Here is a 23,920-nt window from a genome sequence, read left to right as displayed (position 1 = left end):
GTAGGAAATTTGCTGATGATCCAGGTTAAGATGAGATCATTTTGGTGGGCCTTAATCCAATATAACTGGTATCCTTATAAAACGAAGAAAGTTGGATACAGAGACAGACACATACACAGGGAGAATGTCACGTGAAGATGAAAGCAGAGATGGGGGTGTTGCCTCTATAAGCCAAGGAATGCCGAAGATTGTCAGCCAAACACCAGAATCTAGGAGAGAGGCATGGAACAGATTTTCCTCCAGCCCTCAGGCAGAACCAGATGCCTTGGTCTGGACTTCTAGCCTCCAGAATTGTCAGACAATAATTTTCTGTTGTTTAAGTCACCCAGTTTTGTGTAACTTTGTTCCAACAGCCGTAGAAAACTAATATAGCCTGGAACTTAAATGTTTTTTAAAGAATGAATGAAGTAACTCACCACATTATTTTACCAGCCTGAGCCCTTTCCTTCACAGTTCATTAAAGTATACTTATGGAAAAAGGATTCAGTGATTTTTATTTGATTCATTCATTTTAAAAATCAGTTTTGGAGTATCGACTTTGTTCATAATGCTCCTGAGGAACGTAAATAAAAGAGTTATCGGGCTTCCCTGGTGGCGCAGTGGTTAAGAATCCGCCTGCCAATGCAGGGGACACGGGTTCAAGCCTGGTCCGGGAAGATCCCACATGCCACAGAGCAGCTAAGCCCGTGTGCCACAACTACTGAGCCTGCGCTCTGGAGCCCATGAGCCACAACTACTGAGCCCACATGCCGCAACTACTGAAGCCCAGGCGCCTAGAGCCTGTGCTCTGCAAGAAGAGAAGCTAGCGTAATGAGAAGCCTGCGCACGGCAACGAACAGTAGCCCCCGCTCACCGCAACTAGAGAAAGCCCACGCGCAGCAATGAAGACCCAACGCAGGCAAACAGGAAATGAATACATTTTTAAAAAAGAGTTATTATTCCCTCTACATTCAAAGTGCTAACTGCCCAACATGGGGGACATTAAACTTTTCCAGAACAGAGCTGACAGTTAGGTGCTGCATACCACAGTAGTGGTTTATGGCAGGCACCTGTTCTGATTGGTTGGTGTCCATGCTATACAAGTTATTAAATGTTTTCAATATCAACCCTTCCTATAAGTAACTCATTTAATATAGAAAATGATGTCTCATTAAAAGTGAGAGAGAGAAATAGCATTAAATGTGGTCACGGACACATTACTTTTAATTTAAAAGATGGGTGTTAGGGAGGACTTTGCCGAAGAGGTGTTACTGGATAACAGCCTTTGTGGATGGAAATTTATCAAGACCCATCCAATTACCCTTCAGACTTTCTGCTCTGATTTCCCCAGCAGCAACCCTGCCAATTGGAACATTCCTATCAAGACTTCAAACTATGAGTTGATTTTTATCTCTCTCAAATAATCTGTTACTTTTGATAACTTTATGTGTTGGGATCTAGATGCCTCCAAACAGCCTGGACTGCATTCAGAGTCGATATTAATGACTTTGGTTTACATTGGCAACTAGAGTCAACTTAGGAAAAAACATTCAGGCAGACGTGGTTGATAGGTAAAGGCAGCGCCTATCACTTTTAAATGCTGGAAGCTTGGAGGATATTCCATTTCAAGTACAATAAAATAGACGGTAAACCAGTAAGAGAACATCTGATCACACTTTGTCATACTGTCCCGTGAGCAGTCAGCTGTTGTCAGAGCAGGTTACTTCCTTTGTAAGGATACAGGCAAGGAAGTGCTGATCATTCTTAGATTTAATAAAGAGTAAATACATTTCTCATTGGTAATCTCTATTGTTTCTTTAGATACAATAGACACTTCATTAATTCCCAAGCACACGAGGCAGTAGTTGGCACATTAAAATGCTCAGTATGAGTTATTCTGGTCACTTTTTTTCTTGAGCTAAAGCAGTCTGCTAAAGTATACACATCTGTTAATGTGAGATGCTTGACACTTAAAAGTATACCTATGCCATGTGATCATTTGGTCTTTGAACAATTCAGTCATTAATTCATCCTGTAAATATTTATTGAACAATTACCATATGCCAGCAGTGTGCACAAGATGATCTATTTTATGCAACCCCTACTTTCTAGGATCTTATGATTTAGTTGAAGAGAGAAGATCAATGCACACAAAAGGTTAATTTCAAAAGTGATTTAATCTAACTTCTTACACTTTCTGTGCTTATACCTAGACTGCTGAGAATTGCTGAAGGAAAAAAAGTTACTAGAATAGTGCTATCATTAATTCATAGTCACTAAACCCTAACGAGACAATCAACAGTTCCTTGCAATTTTTCTGCGTTTCTCTAATCAATTATTTCTTCCATCTTCCCTAAGAGCTATTTCAAAACTTCTGTACTTTCTCAAATCTCTGACCTCACTACTTCCCTCATCTTGGCCAGTACCACACTTTCTTGTTATCAGAGTAAATTGAAGATGAGAACGACTTTCGTGTACTGCCATTAAGCCAATAATCTTAACCTTTATCTACACCATCCTTCTCTCCTTCCCTCCTAATTCAGTGGAGAAAGAGTCCTCCTGTCTCCATTTATTCCAAACTATTTATTATGCATAGTATCAGGGGCTAAGTGTACATTGGTGAGTATAAGGGGTATGGTTCCTCTCCTCCTGCAGCCTGTATTCTAACTAAGACTACTTGTTGCTTTCACATGAAATATTTCTCAAATAAGTTTCTCAAATAAGCCATGTTATCTCCCAACTCTGGGTCTTCAAGTGCATGTTTCCTTCTACAGGGATGTTCTCTACCCATTCCCTTTCTCCTGGCTCACTTTCATCTTCTAGGTCTCAGATTGGATATCAGGACTTACAGTTAGCACCTGTTCCTCTCCTGTCAACACTTACCACACCGGGTTTTCATTGCCTCTTTACTTGCCTTACTCTCCATTAGAAAAGAACCATAAACACTGATTCACTGATATAACCACAATATATATAGGGCAGTCCTTGGCCCATGAGTAGTTATCAATTAGTGTTTGTTGAATGAGTTAACTCATTCTATTTAAATAGATGTAAAAAAGCTGATACATATAATTGGTTCTACTGGGGTTCAACTTAGAAATGAACTACTTTGAGTTGGCAAAGACTTGAGGGGTCTTGAAAATTAAAGTGGTGAAGGCATTTCAGATGGGAACCAGGAGTAACAGTAGAAAAACAGCACAGCAAGATCATCTTGCTTGGGGGGAAGCTTAGTAGCAGAGAAGTAAGGAATAGTGAGAAGAGGGGATATAGCATTCCTGTAGAAAATGAACAGTGACGAACAATTTCAGGAAACAGAGCAACACAATGGATGTAGAATTTTAGGGAAAGAATAACCTGGAAAATCTTTGCTGAACAGATTGGAGAATCAGGCAGGGAAAGACTGGAATCAGGGAATGTGGTCATGAGCCTTTTACACTAAAGCAAGGATGATTGGATAAGCACTTGATTTAGTGAAGTAGCAATAGAGAAAACATATGTACATATATATAATACATTTACACATTTTGTGCCGTCCTCTCCTATTATGGGAATGAGTGAGGCAACTATAAACTAGCAGTTCCACCAGGCAAGGAGCCCAGCCAGTCATTCAGAATCTTCCTCCAAAAGGACTGGAAATTTCAGTCCTTTGATGGGTTTTTGTTCTTTCTGCATTACATAGAACTCTACTGATTTCTTTTACATTCCTACCCTCATCACGTTATACGGCCCCATTTCTTCTCATATTTCTTTTACTACTTCTCACTTCATTTCATCTTTTTCTACTGCTCTGAAACAGTGGTTCTCAGAATGTGGTCCTCACACCAGTAGCATTAGCATCACGTGGGAGCTTGTTAGAAATGCAAATTTGGGGGCACATGCCAGATATTCTGAATCAGAAACTCTGGGCATACAGGCTAAATTCACTTCTCTCAAATAATAGTTATTCCCCAAGGCACGTACTATAGAATCCTATTTTCTCTGTAATCTCTTTCTTGTTGGAGAATCCATTTTCATAGTTTCAATGACCACTGCTATGTTGATAAGTGCCCAAACTTGTGTGTGTGTGTGTGTGTGTGTATGATTTCATTATAAAGAGATAGATATACATACCACCACTTAGACCATTAGAATTAGATGATGTATTAATCTCCTGCAGCTACCTTAACAAATGACCACAACTTGGGTGGTTTAAAACAATAGAAATGTATTCTCTTGCAGTTCTGGAGCCTGGAGGTCTGAGATCAAGAGGCCAGCATGATTGGTTCCTTCTGGAGAGCTCTGACGGAGTTTGTTCCATGGCATTTCTTGGCTTATACATGTACCATCCTGCTCTCTGCCTCTGTCATCACATGCATTCTTCTCTCTGTGTTTCTGTGTTTCTGGGTCCAAATTTCCTCTTCTTACAAGGACACCAATCATTGGATTGGGGCTCACACGAATCCACTTTAACTTCATCTTAAATTGATTGCATCTGCAAAAACCCTGTTTCCAAATAAGGTCACATTCACAGGTAACAGGGCTTAGGACTTCAGTCTGTCTTTTGAAAGGCGTAATTCAACCTATAACCACTGCCATTTGAGTAGATTGTGGTATACGGAGTCAGATGGAGGAGACTGAGGAAAGTATGTGTGATACGGAAATGCAGTTAGTAACTAGAGATCACTGTTTATAAACTCCAGCTCTTACAGTAAATGAGGCAGCAAGTTCAAGAGAAGATTTTTTTTTATTAATTTATTTTTTTTAATTAATTTATTTACTGGCTGCACTGGGTCTTCGTTGCTGTGTGCGGGCGTTCTCTAGTTGCAGTGAGCGGGGGCTACTCTTCGTTGTGGTGCACGGGCTTCTCATTGTGGTGGCTTCTCTTGTGGAACACGGGTTCTAGGCAGGCGGGCTTCAGTAGTTGTGGCTCACAGGCTCTAGAGCGCAGGCTCAGTAGTTGTGGCACACAGGCTTTATTGCTTTGCAGTATGTGGGATCTTCCCGGACCACGGCTCGAACCTGTGCCCCCTGCATAGGCAGGCGGATTCTTAACCACTGCGCCATCAGGGAAGTCCCGAGAGAAGATCTTTCTAGGATAGGACAGAAGCATGGTCAAAGCCAGAATAGAAGAAAAGCATTGATGGCAAGGGACTGAATATTCTAGAGGGGGAAAAAAAGGAATAATGAGTAAAATTCAATGGTGAAGGGGAAGATTTACGTTTAGAAAAGAGGAATGATACTCATTCCTTTGAGAAAGGGTAGGTATAGACATGGAGACTTTTCACAATAAAATAGGCATTGAGTGATGCCTCTTTTTAGGCAAAAAGTATAAGTGGGTTTTCTGTTGTTGTTGTTGTTGTTGTTTTTGTGGTACGCGGGCCTCTCATTGTGTGGCCTCTCCTGTTGTGGGGCACAGGCTCCGGATGCGCAGGCTCAGCAGCCATGGCTCACGGGCCCAGCCGCTCCGCAGCATGTGGGATCTTCCCGGACCGTGGTACGAACCCGTGTCCCCTGCATCGGCAGGCGGACTCTCAACCACTATGCCACCAGGGAAGCCCCCTAAGTGGGTATTTTGAGGTACATAGTCAGGAGAAAATCTTGGAACATTGACTGTGGTAAGTGAATTAGGTGATCTGTGAGAGATCCTTAAGCAGGATTGAGCCTGCCTGGCCAGCGCCGAAGGCATTTTGAACAGAACCACTTCTTTCAACTCCAACTTTGTCGTTTGAACCCAGGGAGAATCCAGAGAGTAAGAAAATACAGATTTGGTCTTTACTCTCATCGGGCACTGTAGATATGATTAATTAATCATTCTCTCAAATTAAAATGAATGACACATTTTTGGTATTTTTTTAAGCAATGATTTTTTTCTAAAGAAGAGATGTAAAGTAGTCTGTTACCTGTGTAGACCAGACCCACAGGTGAAGTTTTTGTTTTGTTTGTCAAATGAAATGTATGCACATTCAGCAGTTAGGTTGCCTGTATTTCCTAAAACAAAGCCTGCCAGGCTTCAGGATGGATTCCGTGTTTCCTTTAATAAAATAGGATCGTATAGTCAGAACGTACAGAATGCCACTATAGTATTTTTTTTTTGTAAAGCACTAAACACCCTACCTTGGAGATCCTAGATGAACTGTGACAGAAGCAGTCTGCTTAATAATATTAAAATTTTGGAGGCGCCCCAGAGTGCCCTCCTAGTAAAGTCACATAAAATGAAGTTGAACCATGTTGGTGAATGATTGATTGTAAGACATCATGGGGATTAGTTCTTTACACCCATAAAGACTATATGGGTACATTGTAGTCACATGACTCTTTCAGGTACTGGGGGTTTTATTCTAAGCTTCCCACACACAGAAATCAGCCCATTTTCCCAAGACTTCCTCCTTCAGGCCTCCACCTTCCACTGACACCTGCTCCTCAGGCACCCAGGGAAAAGGGTGACCTGGGATCGTTCCTCGTGTTCTTTTTTCACAGGAGAAGGAAAAGATTTTGCATGGGAAAAGGTTAAGTTAAAGGCTTTAAACAACGTTCAGACATTCCTTTCCCTACGCCTGCACCTCCTGTGTTAACATGAGGATATACAATCTGGGGATATGCAGGAAATATGGAAAGAAGAACCCAGCTTTATGCACTAGATGTAATCCTGAAATTGTTTGCACATCAGGTTTGTCAAACAGATCAGTTTTTAATTGTTTGGGAATTAGGTGTTTAAATTTCACTTGCTTTTTTTCCTTTGCCAGAGTCCTGAAATATCCACTGATGTTACTTCCTTTTGTGATTTTAATACTTATATTGTTCTGTGTCAGCTTTGTTTATTACTGACACATGTATAGGCAGGTTTAGTATTATTCTCAATAGCCAAACTTTCCACAGTCGATAGTGTTAGGGTCACGATTTTAGGATGAGACCTACCAACTCTTGTCACTGAGTTTATTTTATAATTGATTAGTCAATTTCTTTATCATGGACACATCTTTTCAATATTGTAACCAATTCTCTAAACTGGTCACTTACCAAAAATCAGTGTTCCTTACTCAAATCGTTATAATACTCATTGTATTTGTCTTGTTAGGGGCCGCTCTAGCTTATCTTACTGTAAATACAGGTTTTGAGTGTTCGCTAGGCATTTTTGTCTCAATTTCCAGCACAGGGGAGCTGGGATTTTATGAGCACTGTATGATCTAAGTCAGGGCAGCTGACTCTTTAGTTACTTAGTCTGATGTATTGGTTTTAAAGATACGTTCTCGGGCTTCCCTGGTGGCGCAGTGGTTGAGAGTCAGGGGACACGGATTCGTGCCCCGGTCCGGGAAGATCCCACATGCGACGGAGCGGCTGGGCCCGTGAGCCATGGCCGCTGAGCCTGCACGCCCGGAGCCTGTGCTCTGCAACGGGAGAGGCCACAACAGTGAGAGGCCCGCCTACCGCAAAATAAAATAAAATAAAGATGCGTTCTCTTTTATCAATTCTGACTTAATACTTTATTCAAGATCCGGCCCAAATGCTAAACCTTTTGTTGATTCTCCTCCTGCTCTTCTAAGAAGTCATGATCCCCTCCATACTCACATATCATAGTACCATTACAGAACTTATCCTAGCCTGTTCAGTTATGTCAAGATCTTTAGGTATCTGTTTTCCAAACAACTTGAGAGCTTATTGAAAGCAGAGAATTTTTATTTATCAAGAATCTATTTTTGTAATAACTGTAAATGGAAAGTAACCTTTCAAAATTATATAAAATTTTTTAAAGAAATTTGAAAAATGAATCTATTATGTGCCAATTACTAAAGAACATAGATACGGTTTTTTGTTTGTTTGTTTTGTGGTGCGCGGGCCTCTCACTGTTGTGGCCTCTCCCGTTGCGGAGCACAGGCTCTGGACGCGCAGGCTCAGCGGCCATGGCTCACGGGCCCAGCCGCTCCAGGGCATGTGGAATCTTACCAGACCGGGGCACGAACCCGTGTCCCCTGCATCGGCAGGCGGACTCTCAACTGCTGCGCCACCAGGGAAGCCCCATAGATACGTTTATTCCCTTATTACACATGAGGAGATTGGGACTCCAGTTTACACAGCTAGTAGATGGAAGAATCAGGATACGAAGCTGGCTCTGCTGTTGTACCACTGCCTGCACAGTGGTTGCCATAAACTCTGTATAGACTAAGATGGAGAGGTAACCAGAGTTCAATGAGGAAATGTAACATATACATTTATCAACTCCAACTAACGGCGCTCACTTTTTCAGCTGTTCCTCTCTCTCTAAAGCCACCAGCTTCATATTAAAGGGGAGTCTTTCTCAGAGACAAGTGATTTTCCTTGTCCTCTTCTATTCATATGTTTATCCATTCTTTCATTTAATGCATATTTATGAGGTAACTATGTATCTGCCCTGGTTCTACTGCATAGCATGAAATAGTTAAAAATCCCTGTCGGGCTTCCCTGGTGGCGCAGTGGTTGAGAGTCCGCCTGCCGATGCAGGGGACGCGGGTTCGTGCCCCCAACCGGGAGGATCCCGCATGCCGCGGAGCGGCTGGGCCCGTGAGCCATGGCCGCTGAGCCTGTGCATCCAGAGCCTGTGCTCCGCAACGGGAGAGGCCACTACAGTGAGAGGCCCACATACCGCAAAAAAATAAAAATAAATTCCCTGTCATCTGGAGTTTATATTTTCACCAAGGAGATAGGCAATAAAAAATTAAATAAAATACATAGATAATTTATATCGTATATCACAAGGTAATAAGTGCTAAGGGACACTGAAAATAGAGTAGGATAAGGAAGTGGGATGGATTGTTAGGGGACAGTATTAAATAGGGAGGTCAGGGTCAGGCTCCCAGAGAAATTGAAATTTTAACAACAGGCTGAAGGCAGGGTGTTCCAGGCAGCAGAAACAGCTAGAGCAAATGCCCTAAGGTGGGAGTGTGTCTGGCATGTTCTAGAAATATCAAGGCAGTAAGTGTGTCTAGAGTGGATTGAAGGAAGGAAGTATGAGCAAATGAGGGTAGAGAATGATCCTATAATGTAGACAGACTACCCCTGCTTTCACGGAGTGTGTGCAAGGAAGCCAGTACCTCCAAACTGATCATTTGGATTTGGTCTTATGGCTTGGTGAACCTAGACCACATTTGTCTTCATAGAGCAGTCCTCCAAAAAGCCAAGACATCATCTGGATTTAGACTATTGCTTCAGCCAGGTTCAGCCACAGTCACTCATATGAACTCATGGATCATTATTTCTGTACTGTTTCTGGTCAATCCATTTCTTTACATTTATGTTGGCTACAGTTGATAGCAGCTGTTATGCAATGCATGGTATGTACTCAGGAGATTCTTGTTGAATGAGTGGATATATGAGTGAGTGAATGAATGAATAAATGAATGAATGGATGGATGGATGGATGGATGGATAGATAGGACCAGATTCGATTTTATAACACAGATGGATACTTCCACCTGTAAATAACCTTGTATTCTGGATGTAGAGATAAGCTATATGTTTACCTATCATGTTGAATTGAATATCTGGAATATGGTTGAATGTTGACCAAATATTGATTATTTTTAAATGTATCCATGTTCCACCAAAGTAAGAGAAATTAAGGGAAATGTTTAGTTCTGTACCTTTAGAGCCATTCTCTGGCTCTTACTAAAAATACTTTAGCTTAAGCAGAGTCACCAGTTAAGAAGTGCTTAAGCCTAATCTTAGTGGAAAAAACGTTGTTTCCTTTTTAGCTGATATATTTATGTCTATGGTATCCACAGTGATTTCATTGTCTTGGTAAAATCTTCAACTTCAAATCTCAACTACATAGTTACTCCCTTTGTTGGACTTAACCTTGTTTATAGTGGTAATTTGTTTCCTTAGCTCTTCTGTAACTCAGACCGGCTGTGGCATGTACTGTTGGCATAGTAGATGTAAATCAGAGTCCCTGAATTTTCTTTAACCTTTTGTCCACAGTTCAGAATGATTTCTGTACTATGTAAATGCAGTAGATTGATCCTAGCATGTGGCTATGAAACTTTTGTAAATATGTTTTTTAGGCTTTCCTATAATCATATATAAATATGAAGTAACAGTTTGAGAAAACATGAGCTGATATGTATTTTTAATTTCATAGGAAAAGCCAGTTGGGGACATTTTACCTACCCTTGGTCATCTTTCACTTGGTAAACAAATTCTTTAAATATGAGGGAAACAAATATGTTTATAGATCTATGCAATGTCAAAGCATCAATAAAGAATAATTACCCACTCTAGTAGGAAATTAAATAACACTTATTTTAATTGCCCTATCAATTTAAATCCATTTTCCATTTATTGTTAACAACTAATTTAACAAAAAAATCATTTCCTTTCAGGTATCATTCCAGAAGTGTTACTTTATAATTTACCATGCCATTATTTTTCCATTAACTAATCACTTATGCTATCTTAAGAGCAGCACATAGCCCTACTCAATATTTATTCAATACAAGGATAGTGAAATGGAGTATTTTTAAAGTGTTTTTCATTGTATAAAGTGCCAAATATTTTTATGATTGTCTTATCATAAAAGAAGTGTGTGGTTTTTTAAAACTAGGCAACTAGGGGTGTGAGTGTGAGGGGGAGTTTAATTTCTTAAGCAAGTTACAGAAATGTTCTGTCTTTAGTTACAGATGTCTTTGACTTATATCTATCTTTCTGAGTAATTTGCATGTTAATTATTATCATTTCAAAATACAATGAAAATATATGCTATAAGTATTGTACCGAATGTGTATTCAATTATATTCTGAGAAAGATTTTTTTTGTTCTTACACTTTTAAAGAGTCTATCAGTCATTCTTTTAAAATGGCCTCATAATGATTTTTAATAACTATTCTTGTTATCATTCCATAGTTTAATATAAATAAAAGTTTATGACAATATGTATAGACCCTGAGGATGTTATGCTAAGTGAAATAAGTCAGACCGAGAAAGGCAAATACTGTATAATTTCACTTATATGTGGAAATCTAAAAAACAAAACAAAAGAACAAACATAAAATGGAAACAGAGTGATAAATACAGAGAACAAGTAAGTGGTTGCCAGAGGAGAGACGGGTGGAGAGGAGAGAAGATATAGGTGAGGAAGATTAAGAAATACAAACTTCCAGTTACAAAATAAATGAGTCAGTGGTTGTGAAATGTGCAATGCGGGGAATATAGTCAATAACCATGTAATATTTTTGTACGGTGACATATTGAAACTAGACTTATCATGGTGATTATTTCGAAATGTGTAGAAATATCTAATCACTGTGTTGTGTAATAGGAACTAACATAGTATTATAGGGCAATTATACTTCAAAAACAAGCTCAGTCACAGAAAAAGAGATCAAATCTGTGATTACCAAGAGGTGGAGGAAGAGGAGAGGGGGAGTTAGATGAAGGCAGTCAAAAGGTACAGACTTCCACTTAGAAGGTAAATAATACGAGGGATATAATATACAACATGAGAAATGTAATTAACACTGCTGTATGTTATACATGAAAGTTAAGAGAGTAAATCCTAAGAGTTCTCATCACAAGGAAAAATTTTTTCTGTTTCTTTAATTTTGTATCTATATGACATGATGGATGTTCACTAAACTTACTGTGATAATCATTTCATGATGTATATAAGTCAAATCATCATGCTGTACACCTTAAACTTATACAGTACTGTGTGCCAATTATATCTCAATAAAACTGAAAGAAAAAAATTATAAGCCATAGCATAGTAAAATTCTTCTCTCAAGATGGAGTATTTCCAAAAGACAAAAATTTTTTTTTAAAAAAGGAAATTTTCCATGTTTAAAATTATTTCATATTTCATGGTTTGTTACAAACATAATACAAAGTATATAATCTATTTGTTTATTCTTTAGACCATGTGCAGGGATGATTCGTTTGTGTTCATTCTTTATTAACTATAAGTTAATAACAGGAAGTGCCAGGAAGTGTGAAAATATGACAAGGTACCCAGAGAAGGAAACATGAAGGGCAAGCATTGAGCTTCTTTTCCTTATCTTCTCTCTGAAATTATTACACCGATATCCAATGTATCTTCCTCATGGCTCTTATCTCAGAATTTGTGGAATGTTCGAATTGCTGTTCTTTTCATTCTAAAATGTCAGAAATATCTAGGTCTCTACCCAAATGACTGGCAGGACTTCTGTTCTCTATGCTAGAGTAACAACAGCAGCAACGAAGTTAAGCCCATAGACTAAACGTGGGCAGGATTGCACTTGTGTTTTGCCTAATTAGCATTAATCAACAAGCTTTCAAATGTTTAAAGGACACAGTTGATTGAAGTAGAATTTATTGTTATTTATACTGTTGTAATAAATTGAGGATTAATTTTTTTTCGACTGTTGAAATGTGACTAATAGCACTTTCTTAAACAAATACAATGCTTTTCTTTTTGTTTCTTTTCCATAGGTTTAGGCTTCAGTATTGCAGGAGGTGTGGGGAACCAACACATTCCTGGAGACAACAGCATTTATGTAACTAAAATTATAGATGGAGGAGCTGCACAGAAAGATGGAAGGTTGCAAGTAGGAGACAGACTACTAATGGTGAGTGTGACTGAAGCAGAACTATGTGTATATTTATAAAGCTCTTGTTTCCCAGTGTATGACTGTCTTAGTCATTTCAGGCTGCCATAACAAAATACCATAGGTTAGGTGACTTAAACAACAGAAATTTTATTTTCTCACAATTCTGGAAGCAGGGAAATTTAAGAGCAAAGTTCTGACCCATTCAGTTTCTAGTGAGGTCTCTCTTCTTGGCTTGCAGACAACTGTCTTGCTGCTGCATCCTCACATGGCCTTTCCTCTGGGCTTGTGCTGAGGGAAAGCTCTCTCTCTCTTTCTCTTTTTATAAAGCCATTAGTCCTATCAGATTAGGACTTAAGTCATGTAATTAATAACCTTAATTGCCTCCTAAAGACCCTATCTCCAAATACAGCCATATTTGGAGTTAGAACTTCAACATAAGAATTTGGGGGGAGGAAGCAGTGACCTTGGGTGGAAATAGAAAAGGGAGAGCAGATTTTGTGGTAAAAGATATCAGAAGTACAGGTATAATTGGAGATGATTTGTTGATATTTTAAAAACAGAAATCTAAATTTTCACCAGTTTTCATAGGCACAGAGATTATGTGTTGCTCTTCCGGTATCTTCCATCTCCTATCAGCCAGAGAGACTGCTAAATCCAGACTGGTAGAGAGATGGGCTTTGCATAGCAAAGTGAAAAACACTATCTGGTTTATTGATCTGTACATTTCTATGCCTGTGTTCTTTGGTTCAACCAGTGTAGACACAGTTCCTGACTTCCAAGAGTTCTGTCACGTGTGCAAATGGATCCCTTCCCCCTCTCCTTTCAGACAGGGTTTCTACTGTTTTATTTGCCAGTTGCTCACATGCTTCAGGAGTCTTGGGCAACGACTGACACCAACATGCAGCCAACCTTTCTGAGCCATGGAGTTATACGATAAACGAAAGCAAAATGTAGGCAATTATAAGCAGTAAAAAATTGGTGATTGCACCTAAAAACTGTTTCATCTCCATTTACTGTTTTATATTAAATCTACAGGATAATAATCAAATACTGAAAATTAATAGAAGATAGTTGTCAAGTAAGAGAAGTATATCTAGTCGTATCGAGTCATATGTCTCCCTTTGTAAAACAGGATCTTGAATCTTTGTCACAAGGAGCCATTATCTCCAATACTTTCATGAGAAGTGTTTGGGAAGGATCAACCTATACAATTTCAACAGAATAGTAATTTCTAGGACATGTGCAAGTTTTGGGGGTTGAACCTCAAAGTTCATTGTACCCATGTCCCTGGACTCTAGAGGCTGTTTGTAGTTGCACTGGCCTAATTTCATAGTTGTAAATGATTTTTGTATTGAATTATCTGGATAAGAGCTTTATAATAATCTTGATAACTAACATTTATTTGGCATTTACTGTGCTCCATGTATTTTTTTAAATGTTTTTCTGTAATGTAGTATGTATTTCTCACAACAGCCTCTTTTATATAAGCAAAGGGAAACTGAGGTATAGAGAGAGGTTTACTAACTTGGCCATGGTCATATAGTTAACAATGGACAGAATTGGATTTCAAATGCTTGTAACCACCAAACATGGTCTTTGCATTTGTTTCCTAAAATCTGTCAGTCAGTTCTTTCCTTCCTTCCTTTAGTTATCATTCAGTCATCATTTAGTTATCATTCAGTTATCATTCATTAATTTCTTTATTTAACAAGTAGTATATTGAGCACCTACCATGTCCCAGGCAATAGGCACTTCTCAGGAAGGAACTCTGTCAGCAGAAAAAGTATGGTCAAACTGAATGGGCAAAAAATGTGGCATTAATGACTTCAGTCAAAGTTGCAACTAAGAGTTTTTGGCTTCTTTACTACTTGAAGTCACTACAATTTTATTTTTATTTTTTTAAAACCATTTTATTGAGGTATGATTGACCTGTAAAAAGCTGTACATATTTAATATATACAACTGCATGACTTTGGGGATAAGTACATACCCATGAAACCATCACCACCATCGAGGCTATAAAGTTATCCATCACTTCCCAAAGTTTCCTCTCACTATCATTATCATCATTATTATTTTGTGTGTGTATGGGGTAAGAACACTTAACATAAGATCTACCTTCTTAGCAAATTTTAAGTATACAGTACAGTGTTGTTAGCTATAGGCACTAGGCTGTATAGTAGAACTACCATTTTCATTCTCAGGACATTCTGAATTTTGTTTGCTTGTTGTTTTTGCCTTTGACGTGAATGTTGGTTCTTTTTTTAAAAAAAACTTAAAGCTCTTTTGTGTGTTTTTTTAATTTTATTTATTTATTTTTGGCTGCATTGGGTGTTCGTTGCTGTGCACAGGCTTTCTCTAGTTGTGGCGAGTGGGGGGCTACTCTTCATTGCACTGAACTGGCTTCTCTTTTTGTGGAGCACAGGCTCTAGGTGCGCGGGCTTCAGTAGTTGTGGCACATGGGCTCAGTAGTTGTGGCTCGCGAGCTCTAGAGAGGTGGCTCAGTAGTTGTGGCGCACGGGCTTAGTTGCTCCGTGGCATGTGGGATCTTCCCAGACCAGGGCTCGAACCCATGTCCCCTGCATTGGCAGGCAGACACTTGATCACTGCGCCACCAGGGAAGTCCTAAAAGTTGGTTCTTATGATGTTGTGTCTTCTGAAACAGAAAAGTGTTATTGGGATATGAGACAACTTCTGTCTAACAACTTCTCTCAAGAAGACAAACTTTATAGTTTGTGGACTTAGGGATAAAATAAACTGTGATATCCATTTTCTACATAGTGCTAAATTGAAAAATGAAGAGGACAGTTTCATTCTAAAGTAGTGCGTCATAGCGACTGATTTGACCTTTGGCTCATTGTTCTGTAAGAGTTTGGATGTAGACAGCTCTTCTGGACTGCTTCTGTTATTTCTTCAACTGCTGCTATTATCATATCATGCTAGATGTCATGTGCTGATTTCTTGAAGTTCTGTTTAAATTTTTAGCGTTATATTCAAATTCTTAAAAAAAAAACCTCAAAGTCTAAATAATTCTGTCAAAGGATTTTCCAGGCTATTTACCGTGCTATTTTTCCATTATCATTTTCTTGATATTCATTGTAGACAAAATGATTTCAGAAATAGCTGTGACATAATCCTTAACATAATCCTTAATCCTCCTTTGAGTTTTAAAGCATAGTTTAAAAAAAAATGAAGCTTCAACAACCATAGGTCTCTCTCCTCTTACGTAAGGAAAACATAATTAGTACTTTCAAGGCAACTGCCAAGCTGAATCTGGAAATGAAAGAAAATGATTCATTTTATAAAATTCTGAAAGAAAAATGAGCCTGAGGGAAAGCATAAATTAAAAATCCCAGAAGCCACCCCAAAAGGTCAGTTATCTTGCTTCAACCAAAAATATTTATTAATGCTCTCCTTCTGTCATTCCTTTCCACCTCCTCTTCCCTTTACTACCCTACATTCATGTCTTCTTCATCTTTCTCCTCTTCTACTCTCCTCCCCCAAAGGAAGTATGAATAATTTAGATTCTGTGATTTACCAGCTGTACCACACTCTATTTTTCTATAAATAGCTTTTTTCTAAAACAATTTGTACCACTCCCTTCGCTCACTTCTTAGGAAAAATTCCTCCATATGTTATTCATTCATAGTTCTGTAAGTAAGTTGATCGAGAATAAAATTCCATTAATTTCTTTAGACTTTTGTGTATAGATCACCATAATTCAGGAAGTCTCCCAGCATCTACCCTGCAGTGAGAGCACAATCTTTTTTTTTTTTTTTTGGGTGGGGGTGGGAGTGGGGGTGGGGAATCTTTAGTAATAAACCTTTCAGTTTCTCAACTGAAATAACTTTACTGTTGGACACCATCTGAATCATACCATATATACTGGGTACTTTTTTTTCCCTAAATACTTCTTATATATCAGAATTGAAAAGTATCTATCTTAGATATTATCTTATTCCAACTCTCATTTAGTACATCAGAATCCCACAGAAAAGCAACCAAGTGAAATAGTCCCTCACCTCTGCTAGGACTCTCTAAGGATGGAGAACGGAATGCCTCGTCGAAGCTATCCATTAGATACTAACCATCAGTAAAAATGTTTTCCTTAAAATTATATGAAAATATACTTCCCTATACAGCTCTCCCTTTAGTAAAGCTCTCTCCGTTGGAAACACAATGATGAATATGAATTCCTCTTCCACATTTGTTTAAAAAGCTATGTCTTGCCAGTTCTCCAGTTCTCAGTCTTTTAAGATGTTTCACATTTTTCCTCTCACTCTTGCACCAAATTTTATCATACATCCATTTATCCTCTGAAAATAGATTACCCTTTTAACAAAACTTCTTTTGATTTTTTAACATGTTATTCCCCAACTTAAAAGAAAAAAAAAAAACAGGCTATATTATTGCATCTGACCTTTACATTTATTCTACTGTAAGAAAACATTATCCTGCCTAAAACCTTTGCGATAACCCCCTTAGTGTTTCAAATAAGATGACTTCAATGTCAGACCTCTCTGATGTTTCATGAGTCACCCAGATGCATGGTATATGTTCTCTTTATCAAAATAACAATTTTTTAAATTTCCCCTGCTACTGGCACTTCTTATCATTCACTAGAATTTTGTTTGTTTTGTTTTGTTTTTTATTTTTTCAAATGACAGTGACATCTGATTTTAATGGATTGTACCAGTAGCTTAGTGTTGCAATCTCAGACTGAATAGATTCTCTCTTGGCCTTGAACTTCATGGAACAGATGGTCAGAGGCTAACAGTATTGATAATTTTCTAATTCTTTCATATATTTTTACACACTCATTTTTATTAAGCCCTACCATGGTGATACATAGAGCCACATATATTACAGAAATGTGATCTTCTTCATCTTTTTTCTACACGATACCAGAAACTTTGAATCTAGGGTCATTAATTGTCTTCTCTAAAGGGACAACATGAACTGTTAATTGGCAAAGGCCCTGTCGCATTGTGATTTAAAGTTTATAATCTTAGTCTCTTTTTTCCATAACCTTTGCTTGACGTTTGAAGAAAAAATTGTCAGTGAGAGACCTTTTACAGAAAATAAGTCTGTGTGTTTTCTTTGCTTAAAGGGAAGCTGAAGACAAGAGGAAAGGTAAATGAGGCATTGAAATAATATGGAAAGACAGTGGACTCAGAGATAGGATATCTGGATTCAAGTCCCAGGCAGCCAGCATTAACTCTACTTAACTGACCTTGGGCAAGTCATGTTCATCTTTGGTCTTTTGCTATGTCCTCAATACCATGACAGCATTGCCTTAGATCAGTGTTTCCCAAGTGTGTTTTAAAATATTAGTCTCATGTCTGTGTCACGTGAAAAGACTCTACAGTCAAATTGAAATTCTACAACCTGTATCTCACCTCTTTTGTAGATTCTCAACAAACTTTAGGATATATAAGGGTCTATGAAGTCCTCCAGTCAAGGAACTAATTTAACTTTGGTACCCTAACTTTCAAATATATTTTACTGTGGAACTTTTTTGCTTAAGTAATGTTTTTGAAATACCTAGAACTAATGTTCACTGGAGTCACTCTGGGATATGCTATGTGTGAGCATCTCCTATTTTTCTTCCAAAATGTGCATCCTATAGTAAGGACATTAGATAGATTTGGGGAAGATGAGTAGAAACAAGATAATTTTCTGAATGAGTATTAGTTGTGAGGACCCACTATCACCTTGTTTCATCCAAATATCAATAAGAAAATCACCTTGAAGACCATGCAAATATGTAGGAATTATCTGAATAATGAAGAGGATTTTAAAACACTTTCATTGTTTAGGCCAACCTTAAATAAGAACCAAAAGCTATAACTGTCCCTGCACATGGCTCTTTCCTACCACCAACACACTGCTTCCTCCTTAAGAAGATCTTTCACCCACAGCACCTCCTCACTCCAACACTTGAGAGATGGATAGGGCAGTCATTACTGCTATTCTTATTTTCCAGAAGAGAAAGTTAGAATTCAAAGATGCAAACACTTTTCCAATATTACATAACTAATAAATTGTGAGATTGGATTCAGACCTAGACATCAATTTTCTAAAGCCACATTCCTTTCAACTGTTTACTCAACCCCCCTGGTTCTCGATCTTGGTTACACATTTGAATCTCATGGTAAGTTCTTGAACGCTATAGATGCCCAGGCCTCAATCAACCCTGAATAATCAATTCAGAATCTCTGGAGTAGGAGCCATGCCTCATTTTCATTTTTTTTTTTAAGTTTTCAAACAATGCTAATGTGCAGCCAGGTTAAGAACTATAATTCTACCTTGACCTAATCACATCCTACCCCACTGTGCTGCCGCTCCACTGCTTCTCCTGAGGGTGACTTCTGAGGTAATGCTCATTCCATCAAGCTGGTATAGCATCATTTAGCAATTTCCAATCATGGGCTAAAAGGCATTAGAAATAGTTCACCCTTCAGACTCTGTCTCCAGTAGTTAGATTACCTTCTGAAACACCAGGGGGAAAATATTTTGGATAATTATTTCTTGAACTCCCTTTTAATTTGTCTCAAATACAATAAAATTACAATATAATGCAAATGCAAAGATATATTTTATTTAAGGGTTTAAGGGCTTTATTTATAAAGGGATTTTATATAAAGGGTTAAAGCCTTCCATTATATTGTTTATTTCTTTTGCTTGTATTCAGTTTAATACCCCTGTTTATAGAACTTACTCTGTAGTCATCATATATCGGTACCTAGTATAAAGCGGTGGTTTTAAAATTCTTTAACAGCACACTCCACCAGTAAAACACAAAAAGTTGTCTTTTTTTTTTTTAACATCTTTATTGGGGTATAATTGCTTTACAATGGTGTGTTAGTTTCTGCTTTATAACAAAGTGAATCAGTTATACATATACATATGTTCCCATATGTCTTCCCTCTTGCGTCTCCCACCCTCCCTATCCCACCCTTCCAGGCTGTCACAAAGCACCGAGCCAATATCCCTGTGCCATGTGGCTGCTTCCCACTACCTATCTACCTTACTACGTTTGTTAGTGTGTATATGTCCATGACTGTCTTTAATATATGTATATTTCTCTACTTTAGATTGCATTCATATATTGTTATGGTAATATATACATTTTATTTTAAACCATACACAAGAAATAGAAAGATGAAGATCGATGTGATAAATATTAATAGAAGTTCAAATATTTCTTCCTGTACCCAGCTGATTGCCCTGGGGTTCCTATCATACGGTCCATTTGGTGACCACTGCTATAGAGGAAGCTAGAGTCAATCAAGACGTCAGTGGCACTTGCACGCGCGCACTCTCTCTCTCTCTCTCTCTCTCTCTATGCAATGAAAGGTGAAGAAATGCATTAATGGGACTTCCCTGATGGCGCAGTGGTTGGGAGTCCGCCTGCCGATGCAGGGGACATGGGTTCGTGCCCTGTTCTGGGAGGATCCCGCGTGCCGCGGAGCGGCTGGGCCCGTGGGCCATGGCCACTGGGCCTGCGCGTCCGGAGCCTGTGCTCCGCGACGGGAGGGGCCGCAGCGGTGATAGGCCGGCGTACCGCAAAAAAAAAAAAGAATCCATCTGCCAATGCAGGGGACATGGGTTCCATCCCTGGTCCTTGAAGGTCCCACATGCCGCGGAGCAACTAAACCCGTGCACCACAACTACTGAGCCTGCCCTCTAGAGCCCACGAGCCACAACTACTGAGCTTGTGTGCCACAACTACTGAAGCCCGCTCACTTAGAGCCCATGCTCTGCAACCAAGAGAAGCCACCACAATGAGGAGCCCATGTACCGCAATGAAGAGTAGCCCCTGCTCGCCGCAACTAGAGAAAGCCCACACGTAGCAACGAAGACCCAACGCAGCCAAAGATAAATTAATTAATTTTAAAAAATAAATGCTACATAAATAGTTTTTTAAAAAAGAAATGCATTAATGATTAATGGAGGAGGAAGAAATTTGCCCTGTTGGAGCTTTGATTATGTCCCTTATAAGCTGATGTGAGCCGGTGTTCACATTTTGTACCAGCCTTTCATTCTTCTATCCCATGCCTGACACAGAGTGAGTGTCCAGTAAATGTGTATTGTTGGTTGAATGACCTTCATTCCTTATCCTTTCCTCTCTGACTCAACACAACTGTAAAATAGAAGCTCAACACAAATGTCTCATTCTTCGTATAACATAGGGAATTTTGGTTGCTTTTCCTTTGATATACCACATTGTTTTTTGTTTGTTTGTTTGTTTTTTTGCGGTACGCGGGCCTCTCACTCTTGCGGCCTCTCCCGTTGCGGAGCACAGGCTCCAGACACGCAGGCCCAGCGGCCATGGCTCACGGGCCCAGCTGCTCTGTGGCACGTGGGATCCTCGCGGACGGGGCACGAACCTGTGTCCCCTGCACCGGCAGGCGGACTCCCAACCACTGCGCCACCAGGGAAGTCCCCACATTGTTTTTTTAACTTATTTAGTGGATTGTTTCAACATTTGTTAAGTGCCTACTGTTTACCCTGTGTCAGCTGGGGGAATACAAAGATGAAAACATCTAATCGTTGCCCTTGAGAAGGTCAGCCTTTGAGATGGAAAGAGGCACTGCAGGAGTAAGTGTTGTACGAGATCAGTTTCACAGGAAGAACCCTGAACAGGAAGAAACTATTTCCAGCATTAGGATCAGCAAAAGCACTATGTCTGATTTTGATGTTTGATCGTTATTCGTACGCTGCTGTATGTTATACAGTGTCTTTTCAGGTTCATGGTATCATTTCTTTCTCATAAACACAAGTAAATCAACAAATAAATCAATATTATCCCCATTTTACATATAAGAAAATTAAAACTCAGTAAATATGTTAACTGGCCAAAATTCATAAAACTAGAAATTGATAGCAGATCTGAGTCTACTTTCAAAATTACTCTCATTGTAAAAATTACTCTCAGGTGGCCTTCATTTCTAAAAAACACCTAGGTTTAAAATATGGCTATTGGGCTTCCCTGGTGGCGCAGTGGTTGAGAGTCCGCCTGCCGATGCAGGGGACACGGGTTTGTGCTCCGGTCCGGGAAGATCCCACATGCCGCGGAGCAGCTGGGCCCGTGAGCCATGGCCGCTGAGCCTGCGCGTCCGGAGCCTGGGCTCCGCAACGGGAGAGGCCACAACAGTGAGAGGCCCGCGTACCACAAAAAATATATATATATATAAAATATGGCTATTATTTCTCATAAATTTAAGTAAAGTCACTGGGCATGAGAAATCAACTTCCTTCTTTCCTATTCCAATTTTCCATTACTCGTGAGGTCTTGCTATGTGTGTCTCATAAAGAGGTCACCACACTTAGTTTCTGTTCTCCCTTACTTAAGGTTTTTGTTCCTATTCATTTGAAAAATAGAGTTAATTTTGTTCTAACCATAACTAATTATGTTCTAACCATAATTAACCATAGTTAATTTTGTTCTAATCATCTCATTGCTGAAAAGATGAAAAATAAAATATTTATTATTCAGAGATAACCATTATTAACATTTCTCATGTATTCATAGTTATTTGTAAAACAACTTTTATTATAGCAGTTCATTGCAGTGGACTGCAGAGATTTCAGTCTTTGGTTTATGCATATTTCTTTTCATACCATTGACGTTACTACATTAGATTGGCCCCCTTTTTAAGTTATTTTACAATATGGTGATCATCTACTTTGTCTTCTCTTTTAAAGTTAACTTTGGAGTTCGTGATTTTTTTTCCAGTGTTTCTAGAGTCTCACATTTCCTTGTACTATGTCTTAGTACAATTTTTATGTCCCTGATACCTCCCAGTTTGTCTCACTACATTGCTATTCCTGAATGAATATGGAAAGGTCAGTATGTTGCCATCTGTACATTGCTCATTTCTCCTTATCACACCCTCTCATGCCCACACACCTCCCACCTTTGTACCATCACATATGTATTTGCTAACACTTATTTGAATTCCCACAACACTTGCCATGTTCCCTTCTTGCAAGTCTCCTGGCACCTCTTTCTTCAACTGGTTTGCCCTCTTCTGTCGGCATCATGCTCCAATTCAGTGCTCCCTCTTCCATTCGAGAGAATGAGTCATCTCACCTCCAACCTCTCTCTCTTGGCCTCGGTCCTCTGTCCTATTGAAATACATGGCCAGGCTGCACACATGTCCTCCGCTCTGTGTAGCACACCCCACAGAAACACTTCATTCAAATGCACATGATTTTTTTTTCTGAAACCAGGCCAGTTGCTCAGTGTTCACCATTATAGGCAGATACTTGATGCAAAAGAAAAAAGGAAAAGGAAAAGACAATGGAAAACAATGACAAGAGCAACCAGCCAATCAGTATAATGTCCCTTCTCTCTGTGTACAATCAGCTCCAGCTGTAGGCCCTTTATCTTGAGAGTTCAGAGGATAATGCACACATATAATTACCCCAAATAAACCCACTTTCGTGAAAAACATTTTGAAGACTTCAGCACAAAAGAGCACTTTTGGGTCCAGATCCTATACTATTCTGAATTTTTAAAAAGACCACACAGAAGCCTCATCAACAGTTCTCTAATTAAACTCATCAGTTCACAGATGTTTACAGGAAAATGCTCAGCGAAAATTTTCACCAAGAATTCCTGTTTCCTGAGAAGAGAGATGGATGATGACAATAGTAATCGTAACAAGAGCTCACGTTAATAAGTAATGAGCCTGCCACTTTACATAGGTCAATACATTTAAATCAATAACCCTTTTGAGGCAGTGATTATTCTCATACCTATTTTACAGAAGCCAAAACTGAGGCTAAGTAGGTTAAATAAGTTTCCCAAAGTCACACAGCTAGGTAGTGCCAGGAACAGGATGAGTCCTGGTTTGCATGACTCAAAAGCATGTGCTCTTAATCACTACATATTGCTGCCACCACGTCTTCCATGACGAAAATCAGTGTAAATTTTCCAACATTTCATAGTCACCAAACAAAAACTGACTGAACTACCACTATTTTAAATTACCAATATTTTCCCCAATATCCTCTCTTTCCTCACTCCTCACCTCCAACTTTTCCTCAACTTCTGTTTTCTGCTCTAAAGATTTTCCTGGTGGTCTGAGAGTCTGTTAAGGCAGTCATTCTCAGAAAACACACTTAAAGATAACATCTTCGGGCTTCCCTGGTGGCGCAGTGGTTGAGAGTCCGCCTGCCGATGCAGGGACGCGGGTTCGTGCCCCGGTCCGGGAAGATCCCACATGCCGCGGAGCGGCTGGGCCCGTGAGCCATGGCCACTGAGCCTGCGCGTCCGGAGCCTGTGCTCCGCAACAGGAGAGGCCACAACAGTAAGAGGCCCGCGCACCGCAAAAAAAAAAAAAAAAAGTTAACATCTTCTAGACTGTTTCAAGGCCCAACTTAAAAATGGAAAAAGT

At 39.2% G+C, this 23,920-nt stretch overlaps 1 protein-coding gene across 1 annotated transcript in view; it reads left to right on the top strand.

The window, feature by feature from the left end:
• DLG2 (discs large MAGUK scaffold protein 2) overlaps positions 1-23,920 on the top strand; it is an 812,204-nt gene that overhangs the window by 264,895 nt on the left and 523,389 nt on the right. The window contains exon 6 of the mRNA XM_060157866.1: positions 12,394-12,530. Coding sequence (XP_060013849.1) covers positions 12,394-12,530 — 137 coding nt within the window. The remainder of the gene's footprint in view (positions 1-12,393; positions 12,531-23,920) is intronic.

The sequence above is a fragment of the Lagenorhynchus albirostris genome, chromosome 9 (assembly GCF_949774975.1).
Source record: "Lagenorhynchus albirostris chromosome 9, mLagAlb1.1, whole genome shotgun sequence".
Taxonomy (NCBI): domain Eukaryota; kingdom Metazoa; phylum Chordata; class Mammalia; order Artiodactyla; family Delphinidae; genus Lagenorhynchus; species Lagenorhynchus albirostris.
The sequence above is the reverse complement of the archived record's forward strand: the minus strand, read 5'-3'. Positions and strand labels throughout refer to the sequence as shown.